Here is a 22,416-nt window from a genome sequence, read left to right on the forward strand (position 1 = left end):
TCGTCAATGAAAAGGATAGTGTGACAGTCGATTGTTTGGTTGAACTTCTTGAACCACTAAAAGTAGTCTTCTTCCTGGTCCCCTTCTGGGATGAAGATCCACTCATAGCAGCAGTCGTAACACTCAAGGATCCTTCTGTGGAACAAGGGATAGGAGAGGAGTCAGTCCTTATGATCTTGGATGCAGGATTACTTCCAATCATGAATGAGGATTTTGATGATATGCAGGTGTTGGTGGTGGAGATTGCAGGCGCTTGGATCCAGATAGAAGGGAGCAGCTAGGTGACACTGGACTCATTATTGTTCATTTTTTTGTCCCCAAAGTTTCAACACCCTTTCCAATTTGATGAATGCGCTGCAAGTGACGTAACAGGGAGGAGGTTCCAAGATGGTTAAGGTCCTTACCTCTACTCACTGTTACATGGCAACGGTTACAAATGGCTTGGCAAAAGTTGTCCGGATTGGGGTGGAAATGATTACACACGAGATGTGGATTTTTTGGTCCTTTGCCCAGGCATGCCAACAATGGGATTTTTCCCACCATAGGCAACAACTGTTGCCTGATTTACAGTTTTTATCCAAACATCCTCGCCATCAACATCCTCATCATCATCATCAACATCCTCATCAGCCTTGTTATCGCCAACTACATAAATATCTTCCTCATCCTCCTCATACAAATCCACAGAATCACCCTCGATTTCTACGTCAGTATGTTGACTTGTGCTGCTCATCCCAAAATTTGCAGAGGGCACGCAAATGGTGGAAGGAGGATCCTCTTCAAGTACAGCATTAGAAAGGTCAGGCTCACACATGGCAACCACGGACACACTTGGACTCTCCTCTAGGATTTGTGATTTTTCGGAGCACACAGTTGGTTCCGGTGTCTTACTGGTCTTAACAATTTTTATTTTTTTTGTACTTCTCCTACAAGCAGAGGGGCTTAAATCATCACTAGAACCACCAGTCATGAATAATAAAGGCCTTATCCTTTCCTTGCCATGTAGTGAATGGCATATTGACAATTTTTAGTTTCTTTAAAGCTGACTTAGCTTTAGATTTTTTTTTTCTTTAACAGGGTAAAAGTTGATTTTTTTTTTAGCCTGACTTTTTGACCTGACTTAAGACCTGGTACATCAGCCTTCATAGATGACGTTGACGGCTTTGCATTGTCATCATGACTGCTGCCGGCAGCTACAAGACTGGTATGTGGATCCTGCTCTCCTGTCATGTGACTGTCCTCCATACACCCAAGCAATTATAGCGCGGCTAACGCACATAACCAACCACACACACAAAAAATAGTTTTTTATTTTCTCACTGATGGTGTAACTAACATGCACACACAAAAAATTGTTTTCATTTTTTTTAAACTGGGGGTGAAGAAGAGCACCTCTGATGGACAGAGCACCCCCTGGACAACAAAGCAGAACAGCCTGCCAGCCCCTATGGACAGGACAACAGCCAGCCAGCCCCTATGGACAGTAGCCAGCCAGCCAGCCCCTATGGACTACAGCCAACCAGCCCCTATGGACAGGACAAAAGCCAGCAATAGCCAGCCAGCCCCTATGGACATGATGGTAGCCAGCCAGCCCCTATGGACAGGACAACCTCAACTATGCAGCACAGCTCCCAGCACAACCTAGTAGTAGTCACAAGACACAATGCACAACAGCAGCCACACAGCAGCGCAGCACAGCTCCCAGCTCCCTGCCTCTTCACTCTCCACAGCCGGAATAAAAAATGGTGGCGATCACGGGACCTTTATAGAATCCAAAACCCGCGAGAATCCGACAGCGGGATGATGACGTTTTGCCTCGTTTTCAGATCCGAGCCAGGCGGGAAAACCCGAGCCGACTCGGATCTGACTCGGATCCCCTAAATTCAGGTGGGTTTGGATCTCTGAGATGCAAATCCGCTCATCTCTACTTTATATATACCTTTCATAAATGTCTTATACATTACCAGTAATATATTCCCTGTAGCTGCCATTGTTTTGTATAATGGCAATGGTTCATTTTTACAGGTATAGCAGGGTCATAAAGCAAGGTTATCAGATAGCAATTTGGAGGAAAACCTCATAAAAACAAGAAGTTGATTTAGTGTTTGACTAATACTAAAGGAAAAAGTTATAGTCGGGGTTAATTTTAAGATCAACAACTTTGTCATTTTGTAATTGAGTCCCTGTAATGTCTGTTCTTTTATGGCAGAAGTATTCAACATCTGGCCCCCCAGCTGTTGTGGAACTACACATGTCCTGCAAAAGTTCAGGCATGTTCTAATAGCAAAACTATGGCAGGGCATGCTGGGATGTGTAGTTCCTAGCAGCTGGAGTGCTGCATGCTGAATATCTCTGCTTTATGAGTTTCTGCCTTCAGATGACTTACATTTATTGGTTTGTGCATACAGGGTTGTAGAGAGCCTTGCCGGGCCCCGGTAATTTTGGGAGGCATGGCCTAATTTAAGTAGGCGTGGCCATGTATCATTGGGGAGGCTCGTGTGCACCTCAATCAGGGGCAAATTTGGGGGTGCACGATCAGTGTGATCTCTCCCCTCCCATCCTGCGCAACCAGAGGAAAATGTTGCTGTTGGTTAGTGGCAACAGCCCCCATGTTCCCACTGCAGTGCCCAGCACACAGCAGCGTGTGCTCAGCTGGGGAGATATAGGCATACTTGCCTACCATCCCGATTTGGTCGGGAGCCTCCCGTAAATCGGGTGCCGCTCCCGACCTCCCAGGAAGGCAGGCAATTCTCCCGGCTGCTGCCCACCCCTCCTATCCCTCCCCAATAACACCTGTAACCTCCGCAGCGGGGGGGGGGGGCGGTGACGCAATTTGCGTAATTTTAGCCCTGCCCCCTGCTTCACAATGCCAATTTTATCGGCATTGTGTAGCGGGGCGGGGCCAAAATTACACGATCACGTGGCCCCACCCCTGCCATGCCTACAGGTGCCTGTCACTTGCCCAGCCACTCCCCTTGTCCTGGCCATGCTCTCCCCCCCCCCCCCCCTGTCCTGCCGATCTGGCTGCTCCCTCCCGGAAGGAGCAGCCAGAAAGTCGGCAGGTATGGACATAGGCTGCTGCCAATGACAGGTTAAGGAGGGGGAGGACAGGCAGTGGACCTGGGCTCTCGCTAGGCGCCTCCATCAAGCCCAGGCCTGGGTAATTAGTACCTGCCACTCTCAGCACCGCTGTGTGCATACCCTCTGACAACATTTACAAGTTACTTTGCCTTCTCAATGTTTTTTTCAGAAAAGTCCCTTTATGATCTAGACAGGTGTCTGGAGTAATTAATTTTCATTGCATTTGAAAGCAACGCAAAACTGTGGATACAATTATACCGGATTCAGTATGATATACCGCCGGCCGCATGGTTCAAATCCCAGCAGCAGCATCCCGGCAGCAAGTGAAGTTCCTGATTGTCCTAAGGTAAGTATAAACTAACCTAACCCCCTCCCCTAACCCTAACCTCCCCCCCAAGTGCCTAACCCTAATCCCCCCTCTAAGTGCCTAAACCTAACCCCCCCTTCCCCGCCGCCTAAACCTAAGTCCCCGGCAGGGTGCTTAACCCTAATCTCCCCCCGGGGGTGCATAACCGTAACCCCCCTTCCCCTAGCCTAACCCTCTCCCGGCGTAGGTAAAATGATAGGCGTCGAGATTTCGACACCTGTCATTTAACCGTTGCCGGGATTAAGCAGTCAGGAAGCCGGCGGACGGCATTGCGTCCGCCGGCTTCCCGATTGTTGCCCAATTATACCTAATGCACAGATTAGGAAAATTTTGTGTCTATAGCTGAGTACACACTTTGACCGATCCACCATAGAGCAGCCAATTGGTAAGCTATACACACTTACCAATCGGCTGCTCATTGTGTCTGGGTTGACATCACAACTAGGTAGGCATTTAAACTTGCCCGCTCAGTTGATATGTCAGTGTCAGCGGTCCCTGCAGCCAGTGTATATGCGGTCGGCGGATCACCCGTACACACAGCCAGATGCACCAATCTATCTGCAAGATGTTTCGGCATCCGCTGTGCTGCAGGGCCAACCTGATATCACTGTGAATTACATAATTCATAGACCTAGCCAAAAGCACTCGCGATATATATCGCTCATTGTTAGAATGAGCACTGTATCGCTAAGTGTGTACCCAGCATTATTCGAGAGCAACTAAAATAAACAGCTACATGGATCAATGTTTCCCAAACTCGGTACTCAAGGCACCCTAACAGTCCTGACCAGTGGCGGCTCCAGCGCAGTCCAAAATTCAAATAGGAAACCACACCAACTGCCACCCCAAACATTGCCAAACATTGCCGGCTGTGACTCACTGGCAGTTGGTGTGGCTCCCCTATTTGAATTTTGGACTGTGCTGCAGCCTCACTGGTCCTGACCTTACAGTTATCCATGCTTAAAAACGGGTGACTTAATTACCATCAGTGCACAAGCATAGATAGATACCCATAAAAGCCTGGCCTGTATGATATAAATGCCATGTTAAAAAAGGAATTTGCCGAATATCCATCTCCCTAGTTGCAGTCATGAAATTGGGCAGTGAATACATACAGGCTTATTTAATAAGGCAATGAAAAATCAAAGTGCAAAGTGGTCATCTTTGCTCTTAGCAGTAAGCACAATTCAGTAGCCGATTTAGGAGATAAATTATTTACCCTATCATCTGCATTTATATCCTGTGCTTTTCAATTTGGTTAACTGCACCATAATTTGCACCATTTTATAGAAATTATATATACATTTTAGCAAAACATGCTTATTGTTTGAGGCATCTTTCACATCTTTATTAAATGAAATTAGACATTGACATTTTTGAATTCCATTTTGATTGTACGTTTTCCTCTTCTATTTGTTGCTCTGCCAAATTTATCATGATTTTTTTCTAATTTGTAATCATAATCTCAACAATGGGGATATAGATTTTACCTAGGCATCATACATCATAAAAATATGTTGTAAAAAGGCTGACTAGAAACACGTCATATTTAAAATTTCATAAACCATTTTCTGGTGTTACTGTTGCCATAAATCTTGAGTTGAAAATCCTTGCACAAAATATTACTCCAAGCCATAAAATCAATCACTCTCAACTGCCATTGTCTGAGGAGCGGGGCTGCATTAAATACATTATTTATGCACAAATTGGTTGGCAGGAGTAAAACAAGCTGATGCGGTTTTAATGATTTGGGCCACCATGAAAAACACATTAACAAATGTTTCCCTGTGGTAAAATCCACAGATGACACGGAGCCTCTCTTTGGTAACTATTTAGTATTTATTTATTTTTATCAATAGTTATTTATACAGCGCACACATATTCTGTAGCGCTTTATAGAGAATATTTATCATTCACATCATTCCGTGTCGCAGTAGAGCTTGCAATCTATATTCCCTTCCACATATAAATGTACATTACCCTAGGGTTAATATGTTCTTGTCATAATCCAGCAGTTAACCTATCTGTATGTTAATGGATTGTGGGATGAAACTGGAGTACCCGGAGGAAACCCACAAAAACACAGAGAGACAGCGTAAACGACACACCGATAGGGCCTTGGTGGAATTGGTATATTTTATATTTTGAATAAGTTGTCCTTTTGTAAGCAGGAAATGCATACGGAATTATCTGATTCAGTATTTTTCCTTTGCGGCTATCGGGATCTAAAATAGGAGACTAAAACATTGAAGGCAATCAACAACATACAAGTATATTTCTGCTAAGTCTTCATTAGTCCAGATTGACTCGGTTATAAGTGCATTTTTAGAACTTCATCTGGTAGGTACTTGCTGTTCCCTATTTCTACTTCTTATTGGGAGTTGATTGTATATGCCTTTGGACATTGTGTTCCTATGGACTTTTGAGGTACCAGCAGGGCCGGTGCTACCTTTAGGCAACTTTAGGCGGCTGCCTAAGGGCGCCAGCCACTGGAAGGCACAAATGTGTGACATAATATGTGTTGGAGGCACAAATGTGTGGCATAATATGTACTGGAGGCACAAATGTGTGGCATAATATGTACTGGAGGCACAATGTAGCCTAATATGTACTGGAGGCACAAATGTGGCCTATTATGTACTGGAGGCACAAATGTGGCCTAATATGTATTGGAGGCACAAATGTGTTGCCTAATATGTATTGGAGGCACAAATGTGTTGCCTAATATGTATTGGAGGCACAAATGTGTTGCCTAATATGTATTGGAGGCACAAATGTGTTGCCTAATATGTATTGGAGGCACAAATGTGTGGCCTAATATGTATTGGAAGCACAAATGTGTGGCCTAATATGTATTGGAGGCACAAATGTGTGGCCTAATATGTATTGGAGGCACAAATGTGTGGCCTAATATGTATTGGAGGCACAAATGTGTGGCATAATATGTATTGGAAGCACAAATGTGTGGCATAATATGTATTGGAGGCATAAATGTGTAGCATAATTATGAATTGGGGCAGTGTTATGAGGCACAGTATGATTTTGGGGATCTGCTGTGTGGCATATTAGCTTGGACATTTCTATATAGTATATTATGAAATAGGACACTGCTGTGTCTCATATTATATTATAAATTGGGTCACTAATGTGTGGCACATTATTAATTGGAGGGAGCAGGGAAGGTGGGTGAAATGTTGCCTAGGGTGCCCAGACACCTTGCACTGGCCCTGGGTACCAGATTTCAGTCCTTTGAGAGCCACTTTAAACTTTGGGGTAAATTTTGCTGCTTGGTACATTTACCCCATTATCTCTTCTTTACTCTGATTCTATTGCTGAGATTTGATGCTAATTACACGTGTGTACATTTGGATTACTAAATATATTTCATTGCAGTGTGATATTTTTATTCTTGTAATATCGAAAAAATGATAAGTTGACATGGCGGGCATCAGGACTGCAACTAGGGTTGGGTGAGTGCTGCTGCCATACAGGGCCCGGGGGCTACCCCATGGCACCAACATTTGGGTTACAGGGTACCTAGAACAGCACCCTGCAGCCTATAGAGCCACTAGAAGAGTCCTTAGGATGCTCCAGTCACCGCTGCAGACAACGCTTAAGGACGCTCTGAGTACTCTGCTCTTTCCTGGTGTCATCGGTTCTGCCTCCACTTCGTTACATCATGTCGCGTGTTTAGAGAGCGGGGCTGGAACAAAGCAGAATATCAACCTGCTACAGCCCTGTTTTAATACTCGTTAAATAGATTTGTTTTATAAGATAAAGATCTCTGCTATGCCTGTGCCACCCCAAGACATTTATTTTTCATGTAATTATGACAATCCAATGTAGTTTTTTCGGTATGCTTTGTGTCATTATCTGCTGGAATATGCCTTGCAAGCTGCAGCAGGTTTACCTTGCTCCCGCCATTTTACCTTCTATATTCACAAGTTTTCTAGCTTCCCTTGCACAGAGAATGATCACCATATCATCATGCTCCTGGCTCTATGGCAAGGATACTGGCTGCAGGATGATTAGCAGGGCTGGCAACAGAAATCTTGAGGCTCTGTACTCACATCTCTTTGGTGCCTTCATCCCTTCCTGGTAGATACATGCAAATACTATAACACCGAACTTGGCCGGCGCTAGGTGTTCGGCGCCCCCTCTGCAAACTTTGAATTTGCACCCTCCAATTTTTTATAAGGGAACAGCGCATGTCTTCAGCGCGCATCGCAAAAAGGGGTGTGGTCTCCCAAATAATGGGCATGACCACACAATAGTACCCCCAATTCAAACTACGCCACATAGTAGCGCAATCTTATTCACATTACACCTCACGTAGTGCCCATAATTCATAGTAGTGTCCCTTATTCACGTTACTACACACAGTCGTGCCCCTTATACACATAATGCCCACAGTAGAAATGCCCCTTCCTTACACATAATGCCCACAGTAGTTCTCCCCCTTACACATAATTCCCACAGTAGTAGTGCACCTTACACATAATGTCCAGAGTAATAGTGCCCCTTACACATAATGCCCACAGTAATAGTACCCCTTATACATATAATGCCCACAGTAATAGAGCCCCTCATAAACATAATGGCCACACTAATAATGCCCCTTACACATACTGCCCACACTAATAATGTCCCTTACACATAATGACACACAAACATGTGACACACAGCACTGTACTTATCTGAAGCCCCGCTCCTGTGTCCACTGCCGTCTGACAGCTCCTCGCACTCTGCACTATGGGAGAGACGTCGTCATGACGTCTCTCCCTACACACTCTGCGGGAGCTAGAAGGCAGAGCCCTGGAGTGAGCTCCAACCTCCGGCTGCAGGGAATGAGCCGCTGGGCGCACGCTGGTAACAAAATCTCAGCGGGCGCCTGGCAAATGGAGAAGGTGGCGGCGGCACCTCTACAGCCCTGCTCCTCTCTGCTGCGCTGGGTTAGCAGACCGCATTGCACCGTCCCTGACACTGAAGCTATGATAGTGCAATACTGTAATTGTTCGCACAGGAATCAGGGTGTCAACTACACAATGAAAATTTACATTATATGTCACACTGTGCCACCAATTCACATTATATGCCACACTGTGCCAATTCACATTATATGCCACACTGTGCCAATTCACAATATATATTCTACACTGTGCCAATTTACAATATATGCTACACTGTGCCAATTTACAATATATTCTACACTGTGCCCCCACTCACAATATATTCTACACTGTGCCCCCACTCACAATATATGCAACCGTGTGCTCCATTTCACAATATTCGTCATACCACACCTGCAGACAAAGGGATATTTCCAAAACAAATTTACATGTTACCTTAAATAGTGCCTTGACTATAGCTCTGTAATGATCTACAGTAAAAATCTACATTTATTCACATAATAGTATTCCTTACCTAAATCTAAATGTACAGTATGCTTTTAAGCCTGCCCTTCCATTACACAGCCAGGCAGCTCTGTTTACTTAGGGAAACCATATACACAGTTTGATTACTATACATGCATGCCCACCCCATCAGTGGCTGCTCTGTGACCTACAGTATCATACTGTGGGCAGGATGCAGTAAAGCTAGAAATGCGGTCAAACCCCTAAAAATGCAGTTTTTGTGGCTTTGACAGCATTTCTCCTATGCACCAAACCCTGGAGCTTGGATGCGGTGGGGTTAATAATACCACCACTTATTATGCACCTCAATAGGCGGCAAGCACAAATCAGCTTGAGAGATACATCTCCCATATGGCTAATTGAATCTGCCCCTATGATTGTAATTCCATGTTCTAAAGGATACCAACTGTACTATATAAATGCTGTTTTTTACTTTTAAGGTGCATTTGACACCACATATTTTGCACCAGTTTTACCAAAGCCTCACCTTATTACTTTGTGCTTTTGGGGAACCCCACTCCTTCCATTGTCTAATTCCTACAGCTTACCTAAACCACATACTTGCCATCTTCTGAAAACTAGTTTCAGGAAGATTTTACTGTAGCAGAATGTGCAGCATGGAGCGACGTCAAGGGGGCGTGGCCAGCTCCGACTAAAGGGTGTGTCTAGCTTCACTTAAGGGGGTATCTATTCCCACAAAGGGGGGTGTCTTGCAGTGGCAGGTGAAAACAAATATGTGAAATGTATAAACTAAAATAAAGCACTGGAATAGTAAAAAAAGAGCATACACATTTCTAAAATATGGCTGAATGCTTATTTTTGTAAATTATTTCTCAGCTACAGCAGCACTGTTCCAATGCTATGGTGTATCCATAAAAAAGGAACATAAAATAAATGCATATTTGAGAACAAAGGGTAGGGAGAGCCCTGCTTGTGAGAGAGCTCACAATCTAATGGGAAACAGACAGAACTGGCACAAGAGAAGTGAGTGTGACTTATGATGGACTATGGGGACATTAACAAGGGTGCACCAGTGTCAGTATAGGTGGGAGTATGGTAGCCTATTGTAAAAGGGTGGGCTTTCAGATAGTGAATGAGAGGGGTTCAGTGTGAGGCTGGGACTGTCTGGACTAACTGGATTGCCTTATCCTGCAAGGTTATGATCTCATTGGACAGCTCTCTGGAATGACAGGAAGTCTACCCTCCTAGTGGGGATCTGGAGAGTGCAGACTGTTTGCATTCCAGATGGGTTGGGTATGAAATCCCGGCTGTCAGGATGCCGCTGGTCAGAATACCGACAGCGGCATCCCGACAGCCAGAATCCCGACAGCCATAGGAAGGAATGGTAAGTACTTTTCTAACCCCTACCCTAACCCTCCCTCCCCGGTTCCTAACCCTACCCCCCCTCCTAGTGCCTAAACCTAACCTCCCTCTCCCCGCACCCTAATCCTAACACTACCTCCCCGGTGCCTAACCCCAACTCTCCCCCTAATGCCTAACCCTATCCTCGCTACCTATCCCTAACCTCCCCCTAACACCCTGATACTTACCTTTGGGATGCCGGCGATCGGGATACTGGTGCCGGGATCACGACCTGTCGGGATTTCAGCGTCGGTCTTCCAAATGTAGGCATCCCGCACGCCGGGATGCCGACCACATCCCATTCCAGATAAATGTCCACAGAGATCACAACCTTTTAGCTATATAAGGCAATCCCGACCTTATCCCTCGATCCTTCCACCCACGGGAAACCATCTGCGCAGAGCAAAGTAACAGTAAACAAAGCTGTTTAGTTTGCTGGGTTATTTTGCAAGCTCTGTCATATAATAAACAAAAGTCTCGAGTCCCTACTACAAACATTAACTTTTTTTTCAAGGGGATCGGTTTAGAGCCACCAGTGGAAGGACTCTGCTGCCGACAGTCACTGCCATGAGACTCCGGACGGGAAGGCACTGCAGGGAGTCTACGTGATTATGGGCAAGGCGGTCACCACTACTCACAACCCCGCAGTGGCCGGTCTATAGTATTTAGTGTAGCACTGCAGTAGCAAATTCGCGTTGTTAAATCCTCGAGCACCAGCCCCGCCCCATTTTTACCTGCACAGTCATGAAACCGGGGGGGGTTCTTTTCACTTTCCGGGGTAGCGGGAGGCTCCAGCAGAAATTGGGAGGGTAGGCAAGTCTGCTCCACACTGTCCCAGTTACATGAAGTCCTGTCCTCACTACCATATAATTACTGATGGATGGGTCACAAACAGTGCTTAAAGTGGTCCTAGAGACAAGGTGGAACACACCCCCCTACCTCGTCCTTGGTGATTTTTCAAGAAAGGAACAGACAGCCCTGCAAAAAGGGACATGGGGGCCTATTTATTAAACCTAAAAATTCTCTAGAGATAATTAGGTTTAGAACTCGCATGGAGTTCTACCTAATTATAGGTGGAATTCATCATTCCACCTCTCCATAAGTATCTATTCCGAAAAGCTGTCATTTTTGCGATGACAGCTTTTCGGGAAATAGATACTTTTCCCTGCCTACACTACCTTATCGCATCTGGAAACAGTGCTGCGCATGCGCTGTTAAATCTGTAAAACCAGCGCATGCGCAGCACTGCCTACAGATACGTTAAGTTTGTGTACCCCACCCCCACCCCCCCGACCCCCTCCGCTCACCTCCCCCCCCCCCCGACTTACCTGTACGCGCAGTAGCCTCCGGCTCCATCCTGCTGGTCTGTCATGTGGTTTCCCAGCAGACCACATGACAGATTAGAAAAAGAAATTTTTTTTTTTTTTTTTTCTAAACTTTCTTGTGCTCTGCTGGGGAGCACACATGTCCGACCAGCCTCCGGAGCCTGAGGACGGAGCAGAGCGCCGGAGGGACTCGTCGGGGGACCTGCACACGCGGATACAGGTAAGTCGATTCTGCTATTCGCCACCTCATAGTGGCGGATAGTAACTGCATCAAATTCCGAAAATTCATAATTTTCGGAATTTGATGAATACCACAATTTCCACATCCCCATACTAATGTATGGGGAGTGTGGAAATTAATGCAGGGGAACTTAGCAAGGAGATATCTGTGATATCTCCTGTGCTAAGTCTGTTCATGAATACCAAAATAACGTTATTTAAGGAAAATGTCCTTAAAAACGTTATTTTAGTGTTGATGAATAGGCCCCATGGTCTCATAAGAAAGGGGCATGGTCACACAATAGTATCCCCAATTAAAATTATGGCATGCAGTAGCACAATCTTATTCACATTACACCGCACGGGATGCAATCGGGAAGCCGGCTGACATAAGCCCGATAGCCGGCTCCCCGACTGCAGTATCCCGGCGAGGATTAAAGGACAGGCGTCTAAATCTAGATGCCTGTCATTTTTCCGATGCCGGGAGACCGACGACCGGCATCCTGATCGAAGGGATGCCGGGAGCCGCCAGCGGACAGCCGCGGGGGGGAGGGTTAGGTTTAGGGCTCCCGGGGGGACTTAGGGTTAGGCACCCCCATGGGAGGGTTAGGGTTAGGCTAGGGGGAGGGAGGATTAGGGTTAGGCACCCCCCGGGGGACTTAGGTTTAGGCAGCGGGGAAGGGGGGGTTAGGGTTAGGCACTTAGATGGAGGATTAGGGTTAGGCACAGGGGGGGAGGTTAGGGTTAGGCACCCCTAAGGAGGGTTAGGGGGGTTAGGTTAGTAGATACCTTAGGACGATAGGGATTTCCAGCGCTGTCGGGGGTTCCACTGCCGGGCTCTGCTGTTTTGTCGGGCTGCCGCTGACGGGATTCGAACTCCCGGCCATGCGGCCGCCGGGATATCATACCGGTTCCCACCGCACATAGTGCCTCTGATTCACATTACACCACATAGTAATGTCTCTTATTCATGTTATGACACACAGTAGTGCCCCTTTTACACAATGCCCATATTAGTGCCCATTATACACAATGCCCACAGTAGTAGTGCCCCTAATACACATAATGCCCACAGCAGTAGTACCCCTTATGCAATGCCCACTGTAGTGGTGCCCCTTATGCAGTGCCCCCCAGTGGTGGTGCCCCTTATGCAGTGCCCCCCAGTGGTGGTGACCCTTATGCAGTGCCCACAGTGGTGCCCCTTATGCAGTGACCCCATTAGTAATGCCCCTTATGCAGAACCCACAGTATTGGTGCCACTTATGCAGAGCCCCAGGAGTGGTACCCCTTAGGTAGTACCCCCTATGCAATGCCCCAGTAGTAGTAGTACCCCCAGTGATAATGCCTTTAGTAGTTATGCCCCCATTAGTAGTGCCCCCAGTAGTAATGCCCCCATTAGTAGTGCACCTTACACAAAAAACCCACAATACTTACTTGAAGCCCCGCTCCTGCGTCCGCTGCCGTCCGGTCCGACTGCTCCTCTTAACTACGAAAGAGACGTCATGACGTCTCTCCCTTCAACCACTACGGAGTTCCGCCTCCAAATAGAACTGACGGAACGCAGTTCCGCCCGTTCCTGCCCACTTTAACCACCGGTTGCAAGTAGATCCTTGAACTCATCTTCTGCTGCTATGACCATCCTGATCATCTGATTGGCTACAGGTTGTTTGATCCTTGCTCACTTTCAAGTTGAGTACATACTAGGGGAGCAGATTATGATGACTGATTACAATAAGGAACGTCAGACTGTAGTCAAACTCTCTTTAATAAGCTCATGTCCTCTTCAGAACATGTCATTTTGTTATACAGTAGGACTACTCAAATGTGCCTATTTACATCAGGAAAATACAATAAGACTTGAAAAGATATGTCAGTATTTCTAGAAATTCTAAATAGTTTGTTTAGGAATTCTGGTCTCAATGAAGATTTTAGGCACCTGTATCCACCCTCGTTCTTACTTTCCTATGTACAAATTTGCATGCAATCACATCAATGTATATTAGCTGCACTGCAGTATCATCCGTGTCTTATCCTTAACAAGATCGTCATTTCTAGACTCAGAAACAAAACAATATAGTACAGGGTTCCGCAGCAATAGCTGATTACTGACATACTGAATTTCCACCAAATGGGTTTATAATGCGTTACAATTTTGTCCTGCGGCACTCAGAGCCTGTTATTAAGGGTGTATTGAACTCTGATAATGAACCCCGCCACAAGTGAACAGCTTTAGGAGAAGGCTGAAGTGTACTGAGCACTGCAAGATCATTTAGGACTGAAATCTAACAAGCATATACAAAGTCAAAGGCTTTTCCAAAAAAAAAAAAAAAAAAATGTTGAACAAGGGTGTTATTGAGTGAAGGGCTGACATGAAAGCCTCATAATGAGTGTACTCTATACTGAGAGGTCTACATAGAGCTCTGTAATGAGGATGAGTTGTGTTGTATGGTGTACAAGGGATAAATCTATAATGAGGACAAGCTATATTGAATCACAAGTGTGAGAGCATCTTAACATGTTCCAAGGATTGCTTGATTTGTCAAAATAACCTGCTATAGTAGTCACTCCTTCCATTAACTTATAATGGGTGTACGTCTATAAAATCTTTAATTGCATGGTCCCAGCAATAGGACTGATGCCTTATTCAGTATGTGGTGGAGATCAATGCTATTAGTCACCGTCTTGGTCTTAGGGCCTGAATCAGTACTGATGGTAAGTACAACTATGGATGGACACAGATCGAGTGATTGTTCCCCATCGCTCATGCGTACAAGCTGCGCTGTGATCACACTGCGACTACGGACGCATAGAGCAATCCACCGCAAAGTGGGCGACAATCTGATAACGTTTGGGGTGGTCGGAAGACCGCAGGCGTGTCTGTCCGTTTGAATGGCGTTTCCTGGGCATACATAAATTAGCAACAGCGATTGCATACGCAGCATGAAAGCTCACTGCGTGCGAGGAGACTCGCAGCATCTGCGACTGGTCAGACCTGTTGTAAATGCTGCGTGACTGGCCGATGTGGTCGATGGTACTGGTGTTTACACAGAAGAGCGACATTGGACGGATGTAAAAAAGCAGCAGTGGGCGTCTTTATGCCGGCTAACCTTTGGCAAGCATTAGCATATTTCGCAGCTGCGTTCTGTGCGAATTCACAGCTGCAATCGCAATCGTGATCCGTACTGAATTAGACCTTTAGAACACCAGGGCTTGTTTTTAGATGGAACCTCTTTAAATAGAATTTCCTAAATATTTTCCCAGGAAAGAGTGAAAAAGAATAAACAGGGTAAAATAGGCAATTTAGGTTATGTTACTCTTTACTCGCCCAGCCCCATATAAAGCTTTTTTCATTAATCTGTCATTATTGTGAAGTGAGGCTGCTGTGAGTAATATTTACCCTCACGCGCTAGAAGCAGGAACCATTCTCACCAGTGTACTATATAGGCAGATGTCAGGTCTAAAGGGTTTTTACTTTTTAATGAGGTCAATATAATTGTTTGCACAGCCTATCACACTGTGTGATGTGTGGATCATGATTGATACATGTCCCAAATTCCATTTAAGAGATCATTACAATGTTGTACTATACAGTGAAGCAGTCGCATGTTAAGCCCTTTAAGCATCTTAATTATTCAAGGTCACTAATGCTCATAAATTATGTTTTATCTTATTAAAGCTGTTAAATACTGAAAAGAGCTAAGACTGATATTATAAAAAGCCATAACTTCCCAGGAATATTAAGTTCACTTACAAAGACTACAGCTAGCAAATGTTCTGATTTGCATGGATTAGTATTAGAGAGATTTGTCCCTGGACGTTTTAGGTAATGCTTATGTCTATTTTTTTCATATATATGGGGGTGGGGTGTATTTAAGGTGAGCCATTTGTTTGTATCTGTATATGGTTGAAGATAGTACTAAAAGTACTGAAACGTCCTACTGATCCTTTGGCCTCTGCTTGATGTATTGAGAGGGGAGTGCTGCACCTTCATGCTTCTATATATATATATATATATATATATATATATATATATATATATATTAGAGATGAGCGGTTCGGATTCGGGGCCGAACGGCGGCCGCCTGATGTCGGATTCTCACTAGAGAATCCGACATCAGGGCTCCTATTGTGTAGGGAAGAGCGCTGTTATAGCGCTCTGCCCTACACAGACACAAACACACAGCCACCAGCGGCAGCTGTGTGTTTGTTACAGCAGCCAATGAGAGTCACACAGACTTTCATTGGTTGCTGCACGGAGGGAGCTGGCTGGAGCTCACACATGAGCTCCGTCTTCCGGCTCCCTCCTCAGCGTGTGACAGCAGAGCGGACGGCGCGGGAGCGGGGATACAGGTAAGTTGTTGGTTTTTTTTTTTTTTTACTTGTGCAAGGGCCGGGGCGCTACTGGGGGGGGGGTCTGCTACTGGGGGGGCCATACTACTGGGGGGCTGCTACTGGAGGGGGCTATACTACTGGGGGGGCTATACTACTGGGGGGGTCTGCTACTGGGGGTCCATACTACTGAGGGGCCTGCTACTGGGGGGGCTATACTACTGGGGGGGGGTCTGCTACTGGGGGGGTCTGCTACTGGGGGGGCCATACTACTGAGGGGCCTGCTACTGGGGGGGCCATACTATGGGGGGGCATACTACTGGGGGGGCTTACTACTACTGGGGGAGGCATACTACTGGGGGGGCTTACTACTACTGGGGGGGCCATACTACAGGGGGGGCATACTACAGGGGGACTACTACTGGGGGGGCCTGCTACTGGGGCAGCCTACTACTGGGGGGGCTATACTACTGGGGGGGCTATACTACTGGGGGGGTCTGCTACTGGGGGTCCATACTACTGGGGGGGCCATACTACTGGGGGGGCTGCTAATGGGGGCCATACTACTGGGGGGGCCTGCTAATGGGGGGCATACTACTGGGTGGCATGCTAATGGGGGGCATACTAATGGGGGGGCCTGCTAATGGGGGGCATTCTACTGGGGGCACTGCATAGGGGACCCTACTACTAAGGGGACTGCATAGGGGGCACCACTGCTGGGGGCATTGTGTAAGGGACACCGCTACTGTGGGCATTGCGTAAAAGGGGCACTACTGTGGGCATTGTGTAAAAGGGTCACTACTGTGGGCATTGTGTAAAAGGGGCACTACTGTGTGTCGTAACATAAATAAGAGACACTACTTTATGGTGTAATGTGAATCAGGCCCTATGTGCGGTGTAATGTGAATAAGATTGTGCACTGTGACTCCTTGGGCCGTAGCCCACTATGTAAACAAGTACTGTGATTCTGCTGGCCGTACCCCACTGGGTGGGTGCACTACTTTTCATTTCTGCCACTGCTGTGTGGCAATGTGTCATAGATGTGTTTTATACTGTGGTGTCTGTGTCGTTGTGCCGCTGCTTTGTCGCTTAGTAACCAGTCAGCTCACTGCAACCTGTGGCCAATAATGTTGAAAACAATATTATAAGCGTGATATGGTCTAAATTGACTGGAAATTAATGTTATTGAGGTTAATAATACTCTAGCAAGAAAAAAAAGACCAATTTATGTGATTTTAGCTTTTTTTGTCAATTTATGTAAAAAAATCCAAATCCAAAGCCAGTCACCGCAGTTTGGCAAATCCAAATCCAAAGCAGGACGACGAATTAGATCCAAATCCGTCAAAAATGGTCCGGCGCACATCCCTAATATATATACACTGTGTATTGTGATACTGTGGGTTAATTAGCTTGGTAGACTTCGGGTCACTGGTGCAGTGAGTAGGTGCAGAATTAGAGTCCGCACGTAGCATTCCAGTTAAATAAACATAATAAACATAAGTGATGCTTTACTATCAGCATGTGAAATCAGGAAACAGAAAAATAACAAACAAACCTAGCCCTTGTTTAGGGCACTAGCTCACTTCTTGAACCCTCTCTACAGAAGCAGCTAATCTGCATGAAAGTTTCTCACAGTCTCTGAGATTTGTGGTCCTTCCTGCCACATGCAGGACTGGACACTGGCCTCCTGGCCTGGTGTAGCTTTCTCAGCCTGTTGGCAGCCGCCTCTCACAAGGACAGTGTCAGAGGTATATGGATCTGCCTGCCTACTTGCGGGTATGATCCTGACCACCTGGTCTGCTTCACTCACACTGCAGCCCCACCTGGACTGTCTGGAGGTGTGCACAAGCAGCCTCCCCTGGGCTCTGGTCATACGGCAGCATTATACATCTTCCCACAATGCTTTACTACTCTGTGTGGGCGGATCTGCCCTGCCCCACACAGAATCTGCTGCTCACCAGTGCCACCTCTGGTGATACTGCCACAGTATATTATATATATATATATATAATTATAATAACCCAGCCACACAAGATATAGGCCTAATGGGTCTGCCTTTGGTATTTTGGTAGCCATTAAACAATAGTGCTTGAAACGTTACATGTGTCAATGGTGTAATTATGTATTCTCTGTGAATAAGTTTATAAATAAAGTTTTCATGGAAGAAAAAAATATGATGGTGTCCATCTTAGCGGTGGAAAAAAGATGTGATTGCTTTGTACATTATTTCAGATGGAACACTTCCTACCACACATTGCATATAGGTGCACCGTCCAGCAAAATAAAATCCTTACCTCAAATTACTAGCATTTGCATCCACCCTTAATGTGAAAATATACTTTTCTCTCTTGCAATACTGTTTGTTTGATCTTCTCTTCTGAATTTACTTTGAATTCCATATTTCACACATTGTGCCATCATCCTAATTTTGTAGTTGCAATCAATTTAATGTTGGTCGGGCAAATTTGCATGTGATTCTATGAAAGAGGCTAAATTATGAAGAATTAGGCGTATAATGTGGAGGAAGGAATGGCGTAGATTCATGCATTCCGCATTTGCAAATAGCTGCCTATTTCTGCAAGCAAAGACATTTGCTGATGAAAAAAAATATATAATAATTTGAACAATATTGGAAGATAATGTCTAATATCACAATAAGTAAAGCAAGGGAAAAGAATAACAGTTACAGTAACATACCCAAGAAAAGACTATTACCGGTAGTTTTTTTTGTTTGTTAGAAATATGGTAGTATGCACTGGCTAACTAAAAACATATTTCTGGAGAAAGCTTAAGTATTTTGACAACTATGGAATGGCTAAGCTGTGCAATTTACCATTTTGAAAAAAAAAATACAGTACAGGTATCGAAAATGTCTTTGCTTTATCTATATACTTAAAGAATGTATTATGTATGTCTTATAGGTGTAATTAGATTTAGTCCATAGCCATGAAATGACGTGAACTAATCAAGTTTCAATTCTATAATGTTCTCATGATTCTTTCAGATACTTGGTGCTTGAACACGTGTCTGGTGGAGAACTTTTTGACTATCTGGTTAAAAAGGGGCGACTAACTCCAAAGGAGGCTAGAAAATTTTTTCGACAAATTATATCCGCTCTTGATTTCTGTCACAGTTACTCTATATGGTGAGTAAGATCCTCGTGTTTATTGATCTGCGAGGGGACAAATGTTTGTTAAAGGGAGTGCGACCTAAAACGGTCCCTGCCATTCAGCCTCTTAAGGAGCATACATACTAGACGATGTGTGTAAGATATTGGTGAAAGATATTGGGTGTACACACTGAACGATATTGTTAACGATATCGTTCAGTGACGTCATCGTGCCACATCCCTGAACAGGCACTTTCTGACGATATCGTCAGATTGGCCTGCATGTTTGCACGTTGCACGACAGCAAACATCGTTAACGACCCGCGGGAGCGCCCATCGTTGGTCGTTTGGTGCATACACACTGGACAATATGAACGATATATTATTGAACGATATCGTTTTTGTTCATATCGTTCACTTTTATTGTCTAGTCTAGTGTGTATGCCCCATTCCATTAGAAAAAGAGCTGAAATAAATAAATGCAAAATGATCTTGTCATGTTGATGGGTGTGCAGATGGAATCTCTTTTAATTAACAAAGCCGAGGTGCTAAAAGAGGTACTAAGGCATGTTTGACAAATCCTGCGGCTTACACATTATATCTTGTAACTGATCCAAATCTCTTGATTAAAGTTTGTGACCTAGGGGGAACCTTGGATCTTTAGCTACAGTATAGTTATCACTACCATATGACAATCAAAACATTTTTGATTAATTGTTCTGATGCTCTAGATATGAGGGCGTAAAACTGCTTATTCCAAATGTAAACAAACACCAGCCCCATTTCTGAACTTTACAATATCATTTAGCTAATGGAATTATTATAATGCATTTTTATTAACTTTGTACAGAAATGCTATGACAGTGCCTGGTACTGGGGTTGCCTAGGTGGTGACCCCAACGACTCCACTCCTGATATTGGAAGTGCAATGGTTGGTTGTGACATCATAGATGCTTCTCCTTAATGTGAGTGGCCATCACTCCATGAGGGGGCTTTATAAACGCTGGATTAATGACATTATATCACTTGTGCAGGGATTTACGCACTGGCATGCTAGGCAACTGTTTAGTTTGCCTAATGGTAACACAAGCCCTGTCTACAAACAAGCAGCCCATTTAAAGCACCACCATTGTGCTTGTTGGATCTACCAATATATATCCTACATGTGTGGCAAACGTTCCTGCCTCCTCCCCACTTCACTCTGCATCACTACACTTCCATACTGCACCTTGACATACTTACCGACTTTGGAATTCTCATCTCTGTGAGAAGCCTGAAGAGACAATACAGATGACCACTCTGGAGGCAGGGCCGGGCTCTTCACATCATCTCTTCACCGGACTCTTCATGTCATATAATCACATCCTATTAGCCCCGAACATTCCCTACGGACCCACGACTCCCGGTATTATCTCCCCATCCTGCCCACTTCATTTGGAAGTTGGTAGGAATCGGGAGTTCCATGCACTCTTCCGGGAGTCCGGGGGCCAAACTGAAAAATCTGGAGTCTCCCAGACTTTCCCGAAGAGTAGGGAAATAAAGTACCTAGAAGTTCATTATTTTCTTATCAGACATCTGTTTAGAGGTGAGAAGAATGGGAACACATGAAGAGGGAAGACAGGAGAAAGGACACTTATAGTGGGCGCTGCGTATGGACAGATTTATTAGGATAAATTCAGTACTCTAATGCTGCCCATCCACTAGGTGATTAAACCTAGCGATGGAGCGATAACGACAGTCGTTATTGATCCATCGCTTGGTAATCGCCCGCAAATCGGGCAGCCATAGGTTAAAAACGACCGGTGATGCGCGTGCCCGCTGGTCGTTTTTAACATCACTCATCGCCCGAACATGACGGTCAACCCGACGACTGCCGTCAGGTTGCCATGTTCGGGGATGATTGATCTGCATACACTGAACGTCTGAATGTTCAGTGTATGCAGTTCACCCCGCGGGAGACGACGGCCTCGTAATCGTGCCGTCGTCTCCCGTATCGCCTAGTGGATGGGCAGGTTAAGTGTCGGTTCTTAATCCCGGTGGTTTTTCAGCCTGCCAATTTACTAATTCCAAAACCATTAGGTAAATGCACACTTTAGAATAGAATATCAAAGAGCCATCAATGTTGTAGACCATAGAAAGAATAGAACAGAAACCCAATATTTATCAAGTACCATTTTTGAAAACCACTGTAAAAACACTGGCAACCCCGACCCAAAAAATGACTAAGCGCAGACAAGCGTGATTGCTGAAACAGCAGGCAAATTCATTGATTTTAGCAGGCAAGATTGGTTGATAGGAATATCATCTAATTGGGCTATGGAAGATTACGATGTCTCTCACCAGACATGAATGTACTTTAACAGAAATACACAAACAAACAAAAATATAAAACACAAATTCACATGACTCTCACACACAAGAAAAACACACTATAACAAAAATTAAACTATATGTTAAACAAACCTCAAATAGACAATATACAGAAAAAGAAATGACAACTTAAAAAAAAAATCTAATTTCAATTAAAAATAACGCTATATATTTCTCCGACTAATTGTCTACAACTTTCTTCTCATCTTAAACTCCTCAGAAACCGACAAAGTGAAAGTAGCAGGCTGTCTGTTTTTATAATATAAATTAAATGGTGCTTTCTATAATAAATAGAGTTAATAAATATGAATAAAGTAGCTTCTAATCCACAGTGGTCTGTTTCTATAATATAAATTTAATGGTGCTTTCTATAGCAAGCAGAGTCGCACAAGTTAATGAATATGAATAGAATAGCTTCTAATCCACAGTGGTCTGTTTCTATGTCAATTTAATATTGTTTCTATAATAGCACCCTTAAATGAATAGGAATAAAATAACTTCTAGCTCACAGTGGTCTGTTTCTATGCTGTCAATTGACCGGTATTTCTGTAAACGCACCATTAAATGAATATGTATAGAATAGTTTCTAATCCACAGTGGTTTAAAATTTTTAATAGAAACCGCTGCATACTTACCGAATTTGCTGGGGGCAGTCAGGCCGGCACAGAGGGGGCGGTGCATGCCCACTTGTGCTCTGTAAATGGGGGGAGGGGGGGGACGTGCCCACTTTTCCGGGTAACCGGGTGCGCCATGCGATCTTCGGGAGCCTCCTGGCCGTTCCTTGAGACTGGAGTAGGCAAGCTACCGCTGCCATATAGAACACGCCATGGCTGGTTGACT

The 22,416-nt window shown here is 44.9% G+C and overlaps 1 protein-coding gene across 3 annotated transcripts in view; it reads left to right on the forward strand.

The window, feature by feature from the left end:
* The window catches only part of LOC148501100 (serine/threonine-protein kinase BRSK2-like), a 338,299-nt gene that overhangs the window by 208,466 nt on the left and 107,417 nt on the right, over positions 1 to 22,416 (forward strand). For all 3 annotated transcript variants that reach the window (XM_088450950.1, XM_088450951.1, XM_088450952.1), the window contains exon 4: positions 19,102 to 19,242. In XM_088450950.1, coding sequence (XP_088307076.1) covers positions 19,102 to 19,242 — 141 coding nt within the window. The remainder of the gene's footprint in view (positions 1 to 19,101; positions 19,243 to 22,416) is intronic.

This window comes from Taudactylus pleione, unplaced genomic scaffold (assembly GCF_031769625.1).
Source record: "Taudactylus pleione unplaced genomic scaffold, aTauple2 ptg000535l, whole genome shotgun sequence".
Taxonomy (NCBI): Eukaryota; Metazoa; Chordata; class Amphibia; order Anura; family Myobatrachidae; genus Taudactylus; species Taudactylus pleione.